At 32.9% G+C, this 19,514-nt stretch overlaps 1 protein-coding gene across 1 annotated transcript in view; it reads right to left on the bottom strand.

Annotated features, from left to right (window-relative positions):
* Positions 1-4,496: 4,496 nt before the first annotated feature.
* The window catches only part of LOC140744300 (uncharacterized), a 30,377-nt gene continuing 15,359 nt past the window's right edge, over positions 4,497-19,514 (bottom strand). Inside the window, exons 2-5 of the mRNA XM_073075861.1 lie at positions 15,565-15,691; positions 11,694-12,011; positions 6,686-6,800; positions 4,497-5,523 (exon numbers count right to left, since the gene is read on the bottom strand). Coding sequence (XP_072931962.1) covers positions 5,395-5,523; positions 6,686-6,800; positions 11,694-12,011; positions 15,565-15,691 — 689 coding nt within the window. The 3' untranslated portion in view covers positions 4,497-5,394. The remainder of the gene's footprint in view (positions 5,524-6,685; positions 6,801-11,693; positions 12,012-15,564; positions 15,692-19,514) is intronic.

The raw sequence follows: 19,514 nt of genomic DNA, 5'->3' as shown, positions 1-19,514 counted from the left end.
TTGGAAACTTCCGACAGGCACGTTGTCACTAAATTGTCTCCACTAATCTGCGTTTAATTAGCGTTGTCCTATTAGAGGACTGGTTTTATTCATGTTCATAGTTAGGCAGGTTCACAGTTAGTTAAAACCTTTAATGCAACTATATTTCTTTCAACTATAGGCAAGACTTGCAAGATTTTCAAGTTCAAAATAATATTCTACATTTTTTATAACATTTTGATCTCTCAGCAAAGGAATGAAATCGTGAAAATCCAAATATAGATTAATATGCAAATGGAAAGCTTTTACAGCTAGTGGCCTATTTTTAAAATCACCTTATAGCGTTCAAGCTTTTAAAAGCTGCGATAAAAGCTCAAATTCTACCAAAGGCCCGCTTTGGTAAACATTTCGCGGTAATATTGTGATTATATCGTAATATTTGAAATGGTATTTAAAAACTAATAATAAACATCGCCTTGACTTCCGTTATTTTATTTTGGTAAAAAAGAAAAATAACACTTTAAAAATAATTAGATAGGTATAGTCCGCGCCAAACTGCTAGTCCGCTCTTATATTGGCTTCATTGTACTTAAAATTATTTATTGTTGTTGTTTTGTGTGACTTGTGTACTTTCATCAAAAATAAAAAAATTAAAATTGAGACCTTGTCTAGATAGGGGACGAGAACTTAGATTTTTATGGGAGAGCGGTCAAAAACTGGACAATAAATTTTACCACATATTCAACTGACGAAAATTAACAAAAACGCAGGTGCAATTTGAAACTTTAGATACTATACTCTTATATACTTTAGATACTATATTCTTTATTGCCTCAAAATAAGTTTTCCCAATATAAGAGTTATTTTCTCACATCACCACCCTTATACGCGAATATAAACTATATTCGGTCGTATATTGCAAGTATGTACCAAGTTCGTAAACTACCATAGGTTATTACAATAAAATGGAAATAAATTTCAGGAAGCATAGCAACATTAGTTAAAACTGCAACCGGCGAGACAACACAATGCCTCCAAGTTTATTATAGTCACGGCGCTTCTGCAAATTTATTTGTTCTCTTACTTAGTTGCACAAGTTGCACTGAAAATTTTATTTCATACTCATTGCAGCGGCGTATTGCTGTTTAGGAGTTGAGTGTTTTAATGGTATAGCCCATTCGAAAGCAAAGGAAAGCTACGTACGATATTTTTATAAAAATATTATTTTGTTCCTTCATTGATATTATACATACTGGCATGTTATTGGAGATCCATGCTATTTAAGATTATATTTAAAAACACAAGAATCATAAATTATAATAAGTGCGTATTGAAACGTAAATGAAGTGCGTTAACTTTTAAGGAAAACGTATTACGTATTATTATATTTGTTTTTATAACAATGTTTCAAATCTTCGCTTTATAAGTCTCACAGCTAAGTAGTACGTGACTTCCCTTGTTATGAGAAGGTCTCGGATCACGCTAGTTAAGCGGAGATTAATAGTGTTCCTAAATAAGCAAGGATTAGACTACGCTGGTGATAGACTTCACACATTTAGAATACTATGAATATTTTTATCAAATATAATATTTTTTCTCAAGATTAAACTGATTTGTAGGTTTATGCACATTATAAATAATAAGTACTAAGTAGCAACATAGTTTTTCACGGCAATTTATTATAGTAAGTCGCAACAATATACTTCATATCGGGAAAAGGTTTAACAAAGTATTACGTTCAATCTTTTACTGCTTCTACGTGTCCGCTATAAGGAAAATAAAGAGAAAATATTTTTAAATTTGAAAATGTAACAGAAATATCCAAACTAAAACAAGTATTGGTACATTTTAAAGTACCTTATTAAACAAAATATTCTATTATAGGGACTTATGACAAATTATATGATTTTATGTTTTACGGGGTTACGCTACAAAATAATTATGAAATAGGTGTAAAAATAAAAACAAAAAACAATTAAAATTATAATAATATGATGAAAACGTATTTACCGAAATAATTTACAAAATTAATTTACACAACTGAAATTGTTTCTAAAACTATCACAGGGTGTTCTGAGCTTACTATATTATAAAATAACTATACAAAATATATTAAAAATAATATATTAATAATCAATATAAGCTGCATATTTTTATTAATAATATTCTACTATTGCACACCATTCATGCGTTGAAATGAAGTACGAACTTACTAATTCTATAGTACAGAAGTTGGTTAAAAATAAAACTAATCACTCAATGCTATGTTCTTAAAAGCATACACAAATTGGGATCTTATTTTAGGAACCGTGATACAATAGAGGCACCATTGTCATACTTATTTCTGCCTTAATAGTGTGTAGCAACTGTTTTCTGTATGCACGGATTCTGTAGTTTCGAGCGAAGTTTTGAACATTTTATATGGGAAATATTTAGAAACATTCATAAGTTGAATCTTAATTCAAGTATCATGATATAATAGGATAAAGTGGTAGAATTCGAATAAATTGGCCACATGACTACATTGGCCACACTTACCTATTTTTCTGTCTTATATTTCTGCTTTTAATCTGCAATAGGCGTATTTATTTTTACATAATAATATAATAATGATGAAAAATAATATAATGATGAAAAATGAGTACAGATAAAAAATATAACAATGAAGATAGCCTACTTTTTACAACATATAAGTTCATAATCTTTTCTTTACCAATACATGCATCATTTTTAGCTCATTGTAAATCGAAACTTCCTAACTCATTTGAGCAAGCAATCACAACTTTCATACAATATCGCAAAAATTACCGAACATAATATCAACAGAAATTATAAGTATCAATTAAATCACATACACATTACATTTCAAGGTTATTAACCCAATTTAGGTGCAGTTTACAGAAAAAATATACTAAAGTATTTACTTACAATCTCATTTTTAATTGAAATAATTATATTTCATCGAGTCGAATATTACGGCGTAACAGAAAGTACCAGTAATTTATTATTAAGTAATATGCCGTATAATTTGTTATGACACCAATCAAAGACTATTCATCAATAATAATATTTATTTTAAAGTATGAATTAATATCAGTGGTTCTATTGTGTTCTATCCGTTTCGGACCATCCAAAAGTTAACTTTTGTGATTTGATAAATTTTCTATCAACATATTTTAACAAATGGACTTGTAGCAATATAGATGCAAAAAGTCCCGAATGTATGAATGATATTCAATTGAAATATACTATTTTCATAGCTATAAAATAGTATAAATCACAAAGTTTAGCGCGACCTCTGTATATTTTTTCATATTCTAAGAATTGTGATTTTTACGCAAATTTCCATTGGAAATGCAGTGCATTACTCGAATTTCCCTCTAAGGATAGTTTTTATTTTCATATTCAACAAAATGATATAATATTTAACAAGTACATAAAATATAATGACTTTGCTCACTTAAAATATATTTACAAGACTTGAACAACTTTGAAGATAAGTAATAGGAATTACAGAAACATTTGAACCTTTGTGGTTCGACTCCGGCGGCACCACCGCAACACCTATTTCTACCTAATAACAGCAGTGTTAGGCGCTGCTGTGTTCCGGTTTGAATAGTGTGGTAAGGGAGACAGACTTTTCCGAGGCGTTCCAGCTTAGTCCTCAGGGGTAGCGGCGCATCTGTGGCCGACCTTAGGTGGGAATATCTAATCCTATCTGGGGTTGATTACAGATGTACATGGGCGGCAGTAGCCACTTACCATCAGGTGGACTGTATGCTCGTCTGCTACCCCTATATTATAAAAAATAAAAAAAATTAAGATGTAACGAATTGAAATTCACGGAATAAAGATCTTTAGGCTTTGCTAGTTTACCTCAAATAAGAATTTTAGAACTATGAAAATGTATATCGATACCTTAATTCGCAAACCAGCCAACTCCACTTTTTTTCAAAATATTTTTTTTTTATTTATTTTGATAATAAATGGCGTTAAACGAAATCAAAATAAATAAAAAATAACATTTTGAAAAAAGTGGAATTGGCTGGTTTGCGAATTAAATGACACATATTTATATCTGTCGGTTTGTCTGTTTCTTTGAGTATTGATTGTATGAGTACAAAATCTATGTTTTGTAACTTACATTGAATATATTTTTAATTAATAATTGTAAATTATTTTAAGAATATTACGTCCTAACCAGTTTCATACTTTCATAAGAAGGCTGTGTATAAGTAAGATCGTGACAGGTTTATAAGGGCTGTAAATGTTTAAGGACATTTAAAGTTTTGAAGGACACAGTATTATGTCGCATTCTCACCTTTATTTATAACTGTAGCACACCCTAGACACTTTTTAAAGCCTTCTGGAATCAAGTGAAAGGTTTTTTAATTAACATCAGTACTGGGAATACTAAAGGCAATATACTCTTTTAAACACTTGCCGTTACTAAATTGGTAGGCGTTTGATTATATTTTTATAAATCCAAAACTAAGATCATTCAATTTTTATAAACAATTCGTGAATATTTTTATAACGTTTAATAAAAAAAAAGAACAACCATTTTAATACACACAAGTAAATATACTTTTAATATTAAATTTAGAATATTAACATGTTTTTTTTAATTATAACAATCTTAACTTTCGAAATAATTGTAGCTGATTACTCTGAGAATATGCTAACTATAATAACATAATAGATGCCACGACAAGAAACCTTGGCAAAATTACGTGATCTATACTTCGCTATCTCATAGTACGCGTATGAAAGTAGTCTCTTCAACAGTCTTGATTAAAAGTAATTTTCCGTTGTTCAAATGAATACAACACGTAAATGAAAAAACAAACATACATTAAGGGTCCACACAGACTGCATTTGGACTGCAACGTAAATGCAAAATTGCAGTTTGAATGCAGCTTTTGTCCAGTTGCAAATGTAGCAAAATGTGCTAGCAGACTGCACAATTCGTTATAAGTTGTTAAATTGCATTTCAACAGCAAGTGCATATACCATTAGATGCAGTTGGATTAACTACACAAAAATCTGTGTAGTTAGAACTGCAAATAAACTGCATTCCAATTTCGTTTCAGTTATGTCAATTTGGTCAAAATCGGCAACCAAACTGCAATTTTCCAGTTATATTGCAATCCAAATGCAAACTGTCTGCATACACTAACATAAACAATACAGACATAGAGCCCTACTTTCGGCTTAGCCGGTTTACTTAAGATCACTTATAAGTTTCACCTTTAACCGAGGAACTAACATTCTACGAACATCGATTATTTACAGTTCAGTGAACGTTGCAACAACGAACTAGCAACAATTTTCTGGCACGCGAATTACTGGCAACACATTTGCCATCTATTTTAATTCGGTATTTCCCATTAAGTATGGATGTGATGGATATTTTTATGTGGCTACGACGTAGTGTGTTATATACGTCATCACAGCTATGATGGGTAGTAGTGGGCTGTGGTGCGTCCGTACTGCGCTCCCAGCTACACTGCACTCCTGGCCGCGGTATTCCAGGCAAAAACTCTGCAAAGAACAAATAATGTTACTGAAATTAAGACCTGCATATGAGAAACAGATGACATTTTTTATTGTATAATAGAAACATTTTTTTCGCGACTACCTTCTCTATTTATCTGAATAATCTTGGTGATTCCAAAAACTCTATGGCAACGCGAAGCACAGTCAGTGCTTTAATAACAATCAATAGCCAAATTTTAACAACTTTTCAACAGTTTAATAATACGCTAATCGGATTGACCACTAATCAACACCAAATATCACCGTATTCATATTCTAAATGGATCTAAAAACGATACCATTTCTAATAAAAGATGTCATATTTTCATATGTTCTTTGCTGTCAAAAATATGTTTAGTTAACCGATATTTAAACGTCAAACAGAAAGTATCATAAATGATAGCGCCTACAGCTACAGTACAAATATGGAACAAGGTACGATTCTCACCACCGCTTAGCTGATATTCCACAACATGTAAACTAACAAAAATAGCCGAGAATAATGCTAAACTCTATTCCATTATCCGGTGTTCGCAACAAAGAAACCTTTTTATGGTTTACGTTCAGTTAAACGCGGGAACAAACAGAAAATAGCCGCGGGTCATTCAACCACTCTAAATACTATTCTCGGTAGAATGTTATGAATACAAAAAGTTACTCTACTGAAATATACGGATGAAAAAGAATACGTTTTTGTTATAGCGCTGCTGAAGTCAAGATTTGTATTGTACTTTATAGAAGAAAATATAAAACCTAGAATCTGTGTAATATTAATTTAGAAATACCTAAAACTTTGTAGGAATGGATTATTCCAACCACCTCAATAATAATAGTAATAATAATTCTAATAGTAGAAATAAGTGGGGTAGGTCCTCGTAGCTTATTTGAACCTTGCAACCTATATTCTGGTTTAAAAAATGGTGAAGTGGATATACCTACTAAAATAAGGTCATAAGTGGGTAATGTAGTCCTGAAAGGTAGCAACAATTTAATATGTGTCATTTAGTAGGGCAGAAACTTCTTAACAAAAGGCTTTCATTTCCATTCATTATTCTGTATTATTAAAATACAGCTTGACATACCCCCGATTCTTCGATATCTATTGGTTATGTCAGGTCAATACTGCTACAGCAAACAGAGTCGGCAATCAAAGGCTATTGAATAATACCTTTATTATTTTAGAAGCCATCCGCTTCAGGAATGCGCTGGTAAACAGTGCTGCCTCTTCTCCGCATGACCTCTGCACTGTCCGCTCGGAACACGCCAGATATTCTTGGAATGAGCTGCAACAATTATGACTAAGTTAGAGATATCATTTGACAAAGTTTATTGATTATTTTGTGTAGAAAAGATAATTATGATGACGACGCGTGCAATATTTTAGTGGTAAGTGGTCATTGTCTGCCAAAGACACCTTCTATTGTCGTCAAATAGGAATGGAATTCTGCTTGGAAACTAAACTGGAATGCCTCGTGAAAATGTATTTTGCCATATACACTCCACATACCAGAATACACCAGCGCTTAACACTGCTTGCGCAGCCAAACCACAAAGATTTCTACCGCAGTTAGAATAGTATAAAAAATACACAATACTAAATTATTACTGAAATAAATTAAATATGCATTGTGACGTGTTTGCAATGAAATATTTTGTAGAAAAAATAGTATTTAAATGCACGGAATATAATAAAATTAGATATTTAATTATGTTAAGCGATTGCGACCAGCTTTGCCAAAAATAAGAAAAAAATCTCTTAGGTACTTTTTAGTTAAAAGTAGTGACAATTACTAAGTTCATTTTAATATTCATTACAATCAATGTCAAGCAAAGTTAAATGCTGTACATAAAAAATCTATGAACTCGTAAACTATAAAAACAAAACTGGACTTGAGCCCAATTTCTTAAAAATAAATCAGAACCACAGGATTTTCATTAAGATTTAAAATCGGAGCTATTGAAATCAACCCGTGATTACAGATGACAAAAAATATTTCTTTTTATTACCAGATCTCACTGAGACATCATAGTTATCAAGTACAATAATCCATCAATAGAAATAACAAGCAATTACTAGAGATTTGAATTATAAATTAGATCTCGAGTAGATACCGAGATACACTAGACAGCCGTCGAAGTTCTAACGAGATAAAACATACAGCGGGGCATGTCAGCTGGGAGCCTGGTGAATAATATGAGCATATTGTTATGCCTACGAGACGCTTAGGACGGCTACAAAACGTATAGCCCCGTGTGTAATGTCGATAAGCAGTAGTAATAAACTCAGTTCCACTGCTGGGAACAGATCTTCTCTCAGAATGAAAAATATTAGGTCATAGTCCAGTACGCTTGCCACGTAGCTAGCATGTAGGATAGATTTCACATATCCTTGTGATTTTTTCAAATCTTTCAGGTGTGCAGATTTTTTTACGATGTTTTTTTTCACACTTAAAGCAAGCTTATAATATTAATTTCATAGTTATGTGAAGACACGTAAAATCTTCTAGTTTACGCGAAAGTCTCCTCCAAAATTACACTGTATGTATTTTTTAACTATAATATAACCTTTAATCAATAATCCAAATAGTAATCAAAAATATCCGTGTCCCCCAGGGTGACTGGTAGATAATACTATCAGACCTTAAGTTAAATCATTTTCTTTTTAGAGGGTATGTAATCAATAAATATTTCAAATACAAATATATCAAAAATTTACATAGAAATACATTTTACAAGCACTCCATTCAACACTGATAAAAGCCGGAAAGCATTACTAGTGACATAATAAATGGGTGTACATTTTACTGGGAATCATTTGCTCATATTTCCCTGTTCGCACAATTCGCATTGCGAACAGAATCGCAGTTTTTTCGCGGGGAAACACTATTGTTTTATTTATCTTTCCATTGTACCGGTGCAACGATGTATAAGTCCTGTGATAGTGACTGAATATTTTTAATAGACAAAAGTGACCGCGTTTTAATATTACATTGTTGGAACAATTGGAATCCTCTTAAAGCTTAAAAGATTTATTACAACGTGAATATTTTTCTCTTGCAGATTTATCGGGATGTATATTTGTGTGTATCCAATCATTCAGTGTCCACTGGAAACAATTAACGAAATGTAAGTATGTCACATATGATCCATTCATATGATCATATGATCCTAGTTGAGTAATTTGACAGGTTAACTGAAATAACTATTATGTCATCGAATTGATCGGTGCATCGAAATTTACATACTTCACAAAGGAATTCCTGTTTGGATTTTAATTCAACTTAAGACTTCATTAAAACGTTATTAGCAGAGCAATTAAGTTTTTTATTAAAGCAATAAATTGAATAGAAATAATGGGCGCGGATAAAGGAGTCATTAACACGAAAAAAAATTCTTAAGTGCGTCCCTAAATCCGATAGTATTCAAGCTGAATCTTAAATAGGATTTAATGGCTGAAAAGCGGCCACAAAAATGTTCAAGAAAACCAGAGAAGCACGTAAATACATTCGACTGCGACAAAATCGCGGAAATTTATGTAAAACCGATAAAAGGATACGCCAATTAATTAGCATACCAAGCGTCGGTAAATAAAGACAAAAGAATTTAGCGCTGAAACATTTCGGGTTTCCATTTATTATCGCTGTGGTTTGTAAGAAATTATTGTTTCAGATTTAAGTGGATTCCTTGAGAAACAATCCCTATTTAGAAAATATATTTTACAAGTAATATTTTATCATCATCATGTACCCTTTACATTCTGCGAATTTAAAGTGTATAAGCCCTACTTTACAGCGATGGCCTAGTACGCTGGATCGACTTCACACACTCTTCAGAAGTTTATGAAGTATTTCCAAGTCTGCATTCGAAAAAATAACAAAAATTAAAAATTTCGGATATGTTACCACAATAAAGATTTAAATAAATAAATATATCTCATATTAATATCACTGTTCTTTCAAATTAAATATCTATATATCTATGTAGCGTTTTTAGGGACGTAAGTCCACGACGTGTGGATATGGAGAAAATCATCGTTCCTTAAATTACAGTAAAAGGCCGAAGGAAAACAAGTGTTGAATATAAACCTAAAGAAATGTATTTTTTCCTCTTGAAAAAACGATGAAGTAAGAGCTAATGAGAAAGCAGCCTTAGACATAATTATTTTCCACTACTTCAAGAAAATCTACAGACGGAAAATATCTAAAGGAAGCCAACATAAATCATTTTAAAGATTGATGGGTAAAATTAATATCGGCGAAATGATGTCTGAGACAAGCAATTAGTCCAGAAGAAACTCGTTCGATTAGTTGAATATTTTATTAACGAGGACTATTCAATATTCAAGGCTCTTTGAGTACCTCATTGGAGCTGCTTCAAATAAGTCCCTTTCCCTGACAGTTTAATTTGCGGAACTCATTATGAACGACGCCACTCGTTATAACTGAAGACAGATATGACTTGCCAATCACGATCTTAGGATTCAATGTTCATGCATAAAATTAATGTTAAGTTCTTTTTGGAATATTAAAAAAATAATAATAAATATAAAAACATAAGAGAGAGAGAGAAATGAAGTAACCAAATATCAAATTTCAACTCATTTGTTCCAATCGTTTCGGAGAAAACTGGCTGTGACAGACAGACGGACGGACTGACACACGAGTGAACCTATACCTAAGATTTTTTTCGTACGGAACGTTCTTATTAGTGATCGAAGTACGGAACCCTAAAATGAATGTAAGAAAGATAAATTTTATCTTTATTTACGCGATGAGATCTATCAGAACGGTGTTTAACGGTTGTACAAGATTGTGGGTCAATGTGAATTTTAATATCAGTGAGATACAGTCCGTAGACAAATATTTGAATGGCAGTATTACATTTTATATCAGTGAATTAGAAATTACATTTGTCAAGGATTTTTTAACGGAATGACAACGTTTAATAGAATGATATCATTGAAAGTTTCCGATCTTTTATTTCAAGGTAATCAACTAAAGTCAAAAATTACTGTATGATAAGGCCAATGCGTTCATTTTATTTTATAAGATCGCAGACATACTGTCTCACATGTCTCACTGTCATTTAATGACAAAATGGTAATCTTTTACATAGATACTACCGCTCAAATACGAGTAGTAATAGATACTAACAATAAATTAATATTTTATGACAAATAATCGGCCACTGTCCTTAATGATTGCAAGTAATTAATTATGGTATCAGTTACATAAACGTAGGAACATTCCACTATTAGTAGAAGTATTCCACTGCATTCGTAACAATGAAAGAAAAACTTACCTATTTCTCTAACTTTTCCCAGCGATGTCGTACGAAACTTTGTAAAAAGATTCTATGTAAAATTTAAGTTTGAATAAATCAATATTAGTTTGATCCAATTAGATTTTTAGAAAACGTAACAAAAGCAAGATCTTTTGTTATTTTTTCTGAGCCTAACTTAAAATATTGTGATTACTTCTTGGAATAATGAGATTCCGAAAATTGAACGTGAATTGGAAAGTGATAGAGATCATTTATTAATCAAAATACTTGATAGATCATTTAAGCTTCTATCTCTCAAGGCACGAACACGTCTGTAACCTAAGCTTTGATATAGAATATTGGATTTTAGACGTAGATACTGTAGCTCCGTGTGTCCGTCTATACCGGATAGATAACGATGTTTGAAACTTAATAGTCTAAGGAAAATTTGAAACTGAAACGTATAGCCCGTAACGTCATTGCCTCACATCCATCTATCAACCCTTACAAGTTGACGGTGGTTGGCTGTAGGCTATAGATGTTCTCAAAAGGTTTGAGCGTTGTTAGAACAATTATTTTTTATTAACGTACGAACGTATTGTAGGACATAACAGAGAAATAACATAGCAAGAAGACATTACTGCAATATCCTGGATATAGTATTTTTATCGTTTTTCACGTCATGAATGGAAAGATACGGTAGGACTCTGTTTCAGGTTTACTTTACGCGATAATTTTTAATACAATAAATTAACACTATGCATCCTGGTTCCTGTAAACATGAATGACATTTTTTAGGCAATTTTGCGGTCTTTAGAAGACACAGCGTACTATAAGACCAAGCCTATAACAAAAGATATAATGACTGCTAAACAATTAGAAAATTATAATGCCTGTAGTAAAACAAGACTCACCAACAAACAGTCCTCAGGTACACCTCATGGCTGGTGACGGCATCCGCCTGGTCTGTTTGGTACTGCACCTGCTTCTGGTGATTGCTGAGAGTGGTCAGCGTCACTTCGTATTCCTTGCTGCAAGTCTCGTACTCCGAGCGGACGTTCTTCACGCAGTTCGCATGTTTCAAATACTCATCCTGGTATGGACCCCTGGTACACAACTCCTGAACCACGTCAGTGATACCAGCGTATATCTTCCTGAACATGTGTTGAACATTCTTATCCATGCAGACTTCAGTGTAGTTGTCTATGCATTTTATTCCCGCGCGCAATTCCCTGTAAAAAAAAGTCCGTTAATATTTGTAGATCAGTTTGCATTAATCCCCAAATATTTCGAGGAATACAATTTAAACGATATAAACAACCATGTTATTCGATATTTTGTTTATTTTCATACACGAGTCAATATAAAAAGTTGAATTCGATATTCTTTATTGCACGTTACAAATAAAATATACTTTAAAACTGTCAACTACTTCACCAATTTTGCAGTCAACACATTTTGTTTACTACCTACGAATGTAAAAAATATATTTATTACCTACAATTTATTAATAACTAGTTTTTTTATTTAGTGTACTAAGTATTACATTGTCTCATTATGTTTATATTAAAATCTTGTTTCAAAATTCGAAATTAATACAATCACATGACTATGTATGTACTAATGTATATCACATGACTAAAGCCATCATAGAAAAATAAATTCAAACTCTAATTCAAATGTCATTAATAAATTGATTCCTAAATTGATTCCTAGATGATTCCTTAATAAATTGATTGCTAGAATGTTTTTATGACGACTAGCTACCACCACTTTGGATAACGTTTTGTTTTGGAAAGGGGCCTAATTCCGATGATGAAAAAAACCGAATAGCATCTCAGACAGAAGTACGTAATCTTCGTAACATCAGTAAACTACGTAACTACGATAACAATGCGTCGTAGATCAAAGTGCTACGTTCACACTCGACGCCCTAATCAGCGAGTGAAGTTAGTCAGTCGGACAACTAGCTCCAAATTGCTATTTCCCGCAAACAAGCACGCTAAATTAAGATGAGCCAGCGTGCGTGCCGCTTTCGTGCAAGTTGTTCGCACATTGCGCTGGGAGCAAACTTATAAACTTTTCCGTAATAAAATTTCTAAAACGGAAATAAAATGCAAGTTTGCTGCAATAATTTTGTTTTATGAAATTGCAGTAATAAATATCCAAGGAGAGCTATGATAGTATGTGGTTTCTGCTCATGGATATCTCTATTAAACTCTTGATTGTATTGGAGTCCTACCCAAGATCGGTCACAAACGCGCTGCAATACTTGAGGATTAAGTTGGTCCAGGTGGTTGGTTCAAACCTGTTATATGGCAGAAATAAGCAAGGTAGTGATCCCGCCGCCCTTAAACTACGAACGGTTGTTAGATATAGCGTATAATAGCATTAAACTAACAATATTGGAATAAAGTGGTTGGAAAAATTGACACGAGTTGTGAATCAAATTAGTGTCAACCAAATTGATGTGAATGTGCGAATTGGTACATCATGAATGAATAGGTATTAACACTTGCAAATTCAATTACATTTCGTGACTGAGTTTCCATTTTTTATCTTTTTACACAAAAATATATGAAGAAATAGAATATGTATAAGATAACCGACACGAACAAAACAAAGAGGATTGAACCATCAAGGGCTTCTTTATTATAAAAGGAACACGGGAACACCTTTATACTTATACAAGCTTTCATCCCTTATTTAACCCCCTTAAACTTCAGGTTAAAAGCCTGAAAATGAAGTTGAAAACAGGGGTAATTGTTTAAGATAATACAGGAAAATCTTCGCGAAAGCCTGAGTTTGCAAGTGAAATATAAAATGTAAAAGAAAATAGTGTATAGGTACTGTATAGGTAATAACCTCTTTTCGCACTTACGACAATTTGATACTACTAAGTAGCTACGTTGCGTATTTGTCTGCTACAATATTTCATATCTTTTCACAAGTTTTTCCGAGAATTTCCCAACCCTTTTCTTGCCGTCTATTGATGTCAAGACAAGAATGAACGAATGTTACGCCGACTGAATTCTTCGAATTACTGTCAATCTGTGAGAATTTATATTGTTACAAGTTGATTTCCAATTTTTCTTTTAGCACATTTATTTTGCTTCTTTTTACGTATTTCGTCAATACTACTTTATTATTAGGGGTAATTTACATTATCTACGTTTAAATAACTTATACAAAATAAAAATTATATAGTGGATTTTACCACTGGCCAACTAAATATAATTCTAGTGTTAACACGTGAGTATAAACGAATTAGAAATTAATTATCACTTGCTAAACGGTGAAGGAAAACATCGTGAGGAAACCTGCATACCTAAGAGATTTATAAAAAAAAGTCTCAAATGTGTGTGAAGTCTACCAATACGCACTTGGCCAGCGTGGTGGACTATAGCCTAATCCTTCTCATTACGAGAGGAGACCCGTGCCCAGCAGTGGGACAGTAATGGGTTGTTGAATATGATAAACGAATGCATTTATTAAAACATTCGTAATAAATCAAAACTGTTTACATTTAATTTACTACTCGTATATACAAATAAACAAATCATAGTTATGATAAACGTGTATCAAAATTCTGGAAATAACTCTACCTTGTTTAATTTATTACTCATTTCTGCCATTCACCCAGTGGAGTATAGTTTATTTATTCTATGCTAGTAATCACAAACAGAATACAACACTCGAATGAAGATAGATGCCAAAGTAAATCATAGGTATATTGCGCGGTTAAGACAAACGTACATATTACGAAAACGTGTAGTTCAGTTCGTGGGCGGTAAATAGGGATGGCGAACTGATATCGATTAATCGAAATCAGTCAAATCGGTCAAAAATCGATTATTTTAATCGATCTCCAATAAAGAATAGATTTAGTGAATTGATTTTTTATCCTAGAATATCGAAATTCGATTTTTTCGAAGTTGGTTGAATGTGTTATAGACATTTTTTGCTGATGGATACCTACACGAGTTGTTGTTTGGCCCCGATGACCTTTTTTTCGCTATCTTCGCCCGTTATTTAGTTGAAAAGATCGGAGATAGATTTTTAGAAAATCGATTCTTTGGGCCTCTTTTTTGTGAATCGATTTACTGCACTTCGATTCGAATTTTTTTCGGAAAGAATCGCCATCCCTAGCTGTAAATGATCAACATTTGCACTATCTTGTAAGTCGCAAGCGCCGCTAATTGGCACCCAGCCAGCCCCTGAACGCAACTAATAGTGTTGCAAGATACAATGTCACAAATAAAGACGACTAGAACAATAAAAATAAATGTGAGGCGATATCCCTTCATGTTATAGTGTTTTTATCACAGTTGCACTTTTACTGAAGTGTGCAAGTACCTACGGTTTTTCTTTAGGCACGAAGTGACAAAGAAATGGGAGTGATAACTTTACATTTGCAATCAGTAATTTATTTGTTTTACGTTATAGAAAAGATCAATATATTTTAATTATAAAAATACTCTGTGAACCAATTTTTTTTTTAATTTTCAGTCACACCAAATAAATAATTATATCGTGCCTACAAAATACACGTCATAATACTATTGTCTTAAACTCAGACAGTTATTTACGTAGACACTTATTACATAAGATAAAGACTAGTTCCCCATATTACTCTATCTTGCCTCATTTCTCAAATTAGGGCAAAGCTGATTGAATCATGATAATCTGAACTGCCTTAAAGCTGGAAGTACTACCACCCTTCGTTCTCTTTGAGTTTGTATGCTCTTCTGCTACTCCTATATTGTAACCCTAAATAACACTTACACACAACTCTTGTCCAATTCCTCTCGGGTGACAGCGAACGAGATGTCAGGAGAGCTTAATACTGGGAGCGCTATCGAACACCGCTGCAGAAGATCTTCATCCTTATTGCAGGTCTTCTTGAGAGCACCTGCCGACAAAGACGATAACTTTTTATAACATGCCGTAATTATATTTATACTGTATGCAGTAATCAAAGGTATATGTGATTTAAAATATCCTTTCCTAAGTTCCACACACTGTAGTCCATTTGGTAAATAGTGGGATGTAATGGCAAGTGTCCATTGCTGTCCAGAAAAATCTGTGCTCAGTCTCAAATAGGATTGGAATCCCAACTGAGGTCGACTACAGATCCATTATTATAATATAGTCCATATTAAAACACTTAGTGGAAATGTCTCTCCCTTACCAAACACTTCAAATCTTCTAAAACTCAGCAGCGCTTAACATTGCTGTTATAAGGCAGAAATAGATAAATAGGTGTGGTGGTAGAGGTTTGAGATTTCTAGGGAGAGTGTTCTAGAAATTTCAGATCTCTTCTTCAATCTTCTCTTGTTTTATTTTATACACTATTATTAGCCAAGTAGGTTTAAGTAATAAAGAATCTACAAACGGAAGCTTAATAATTCTAAATACGCAGAATAATTGTTATCATATTTATCATAGATAAAATATAGGACTACATTCCAGAATTAATAGTTAATCCCAGATAATAACTATGCCTATTGAAAATTAATTTAATTGACGTAACTTTCTAATAAACATTCTCAATATTCCAATATTGAACAGAAACAAATTATATTAGTAATGAATTTTACATAATTGAATATATCAAATTAATATTCAATATTATGTACTATGAACTATCTTCTACATCTTAACCTAAAGCGTATCTAGATATAGGGTAAAACCAATCAAATTTGGCAAATTTGTTATCAAATACCTACGCATGTTAATGAGTACCTACGTACTTTCATTGATATTTAATACGATATCTCTATTCTGATTCATCGGTAATCCTTTTATTACGTTGGTAATTAAATGTTTATTTATTAAGATTTAATTATATGATACGAAAGATAAAACTTGTGAACGATAATATCTAGTAATAAGTAGATACTAATTGATCTTAATAGAATAGATATTTTTAACATATACCTACATTTTATTTATACGTAGTAGATTGTTGTTTAAAAACATTTTAAGTGTAGGTGCTGTGAGAAGACTCAACTTCTACTATGCCTATATACCTATGCTAAATGTTAGTCTGCCCATTTTCACCTAAAATAGACTCAGAATAGGGAAGAGGTGGGGAGGGGTTTAAATTAAAATGGGTCTTCGGCTGATCTTAGCAAATCTCATGACATTTTTTTTAGATAAAAATACAACTGATATTGAAATGAATAGGTAACTAAAATGCACACAAAATTATGTATTCATCAAACATTTAGACTACCTCTACATAAAAAAAAATATAAATTTGCATATGATACAAATTCTTGCTTAAAAGTATAGGTATTACTTTTATTCTCTATTTTTTTATCATGAAGAAAAACAACAAAAGATTTTCAAATTTGATAAAACAAGACCTCTCTCGTTTGGGAAAGTCGATTAAAAAAAGTTTAAAGCTTAATCCTCACTGAAATCCCTAACCGGTTTTAAGCAGTTATTTTTAAAACAAAGAATGTATTTTTTGTTTCCTTTGAGGAAAGATATTTTATAAGACATTTTTATACAATGTTTTCGTAAAAATAAATGAGTAAAAATTATGAATTTGCGAATCGGACCATTAGGGTTTCGTAAATGTCTTACATAGTAGGTGTAATATGATTATAGTATAGTGATATAGATAACAGTTTATATTTATTTATTTATTTATTTATTTATTTATTGCACCTCTATAAAAATAACAGATACAATAGGGCAAAACTTAATGCCTGATGGCATTCTCTGCCAGTCAACCCTTGGTGAATGGAGAAAATGGAGGCAGGTGTTAATTATATATACATGAAATTAATTATGTAATTTATTATAAATACATAAATAAATACATATACATCAGATATATATCAAAATATATAAACAAATACATACATATTATATAAAATAAACAATACAGATGATTAAGATATTGACGAGGTGTTAAGAAAATGCTCTCGGACAAGTTTTTTAAATACTGCTTTACTGGGTGCCTTCCTGATATGCACGGGCAGAGCGTTCCAAAGCAGTACTGCCTGAATAGTAAATGAGAAATGAAAAAAGCCGCTCGTATGCAGTGGAATATCTGCTCTTAAGTTATGAGACGACCGAAGCATTTTGTCATGGGTTAAGAACCTATACTGGAAGTAATCCTTGAGGTAAGGAGGAGTATTAGTATCATTCAAGATAGAGTAAAGCTGAAAAAGGATCCTAGAGTTACGTTATACTAGTAGTTCAAGGTTCAAATCTCTCCGATGCAAAATATTTCGGCCACATATCTAGGGACAAAAACTCATTGGTACGGCTGGCAGTTCAGGAGACAGGAGATAGGAAGACAGGTTATGCGGCAGATCACCTACTCGCTGGACAGATCTTAGCACACAGTGTTCCATCGTCAGGTGTTGCCGCAATGCCACAAATAAAAGCTGGTGGTGAAGGATCGCAAGAGCTAGAGATGTTCAAGACAGCCGTGATGACTATTGACTAACCAGTTGTCACCATAAGGCCACGACCACTCTGTCAAGAGTTCACGACTACACAGAGATAGCAGAACAGCTAACGAACAGCATAAGTTCTACCATTTTCAACGTGAAATCACACGATAGGCACAAAATAGATTCAAGAGCGTTTGGCGTTATCAATTTTGTTTGCTACGCGAAACTATGATAGCGATTGTGACGTATCTAGCCAAAATTATCTTCAATACGCTTATCATTTAGATCTGTTTACGGCGCAATGTCTCTAAATACCGTACATCGCGTCACCACTCCCGCGCCGGGTGATCGAGTTACGATGTGCGCAAGCGCAATCGTGTTTGCTCAGACCATGATTGGAATATTGTGTCGCGTACACGAAATAATTTGACTATTATTAGGAAAGGACAGTCCAGAACTATTCAAGTAATTATGGGAAAGAGGAAAATTTTCATTTTATCCGCGATTGATAGAATAGAATAAAATAATCTAACTAAATATATTTTTATCGAAAGGAACGTATATGATATTTCGGCAGTGGCCTTCGCAATGCATATAGTAATGCGGGTGTCCTGCTAAACAGGTTTATTTTTAACAGCACCCGTCTAGTCATACATTCCAATGATGTAGTGGGGAGCCGAGCCCACCACGTCGCCCCATCCCATTGGTTGGAAACATCGTACGATGTTTTTTGATGTGTGCGTGTTTAACCACACTCTCACACAACACTCTCTCAGCTACGAGACTTACGACGCGTATCGAGGCCTAATTTAAGAAACATCGGTAGAAAAACCGCCAATTGACTTGACTGATTGAATTGATCCCGCTGATGCCATAGGAAGTCGCAGCTCCCTTGACACAGTGCTATCTACGCTTTTATATCAAATGTAGTTTATTTAGTTTAAATATGTGGTATTTTATGTGACACTTGCTCGAGGTCATTTAGCTTATAGGCTGTACGTACTTACTTCATTTATACAGGTGTTAGTTAACGTAATCATAGCAAATAACTATACTAACATACATAGAGTAAAACTGTAACTTCGTCTATTGCGCATTTATGACAAATGACTTCTGGCATTAAATTTAATTTATTGTTCGTTAACAACTTAACAAATTGTTTACCAAGTTCAAACACCATGTGATTTTCCATGAGAAAGATAGACCTAATGCTTGAATTAACTGTACTAATTTGTATAATGTACTGGTTGAACGTGATCTGGCCTATATGATAGCGAATTGCGATTACAATTACCAGGATTTCTTACAAGTAATCCTGGT

Source organism: Epargyreus clarus, unplaced genomic scaffold, assembly GCF_041222505.1.
Source record: "Epargyreus clarus isolate Ecla_fem2 unplaced genomic scaffold, WU_Ecla_fem_2.2 ptg000008l, whole genome shotgun sequence".
In the NCBI taxonomy this organism is placed as follows: Eukaryota; Metazoa; Arthropoda; class Insecta; order Lepidoptera; family Hesperiidae; genus Epargyreus; species Epargyreus clarus.
Note: the sequence above shows the minus strand (reverse complement) of the source record. Positions and strands in the feature narration are given on the sequence as shown.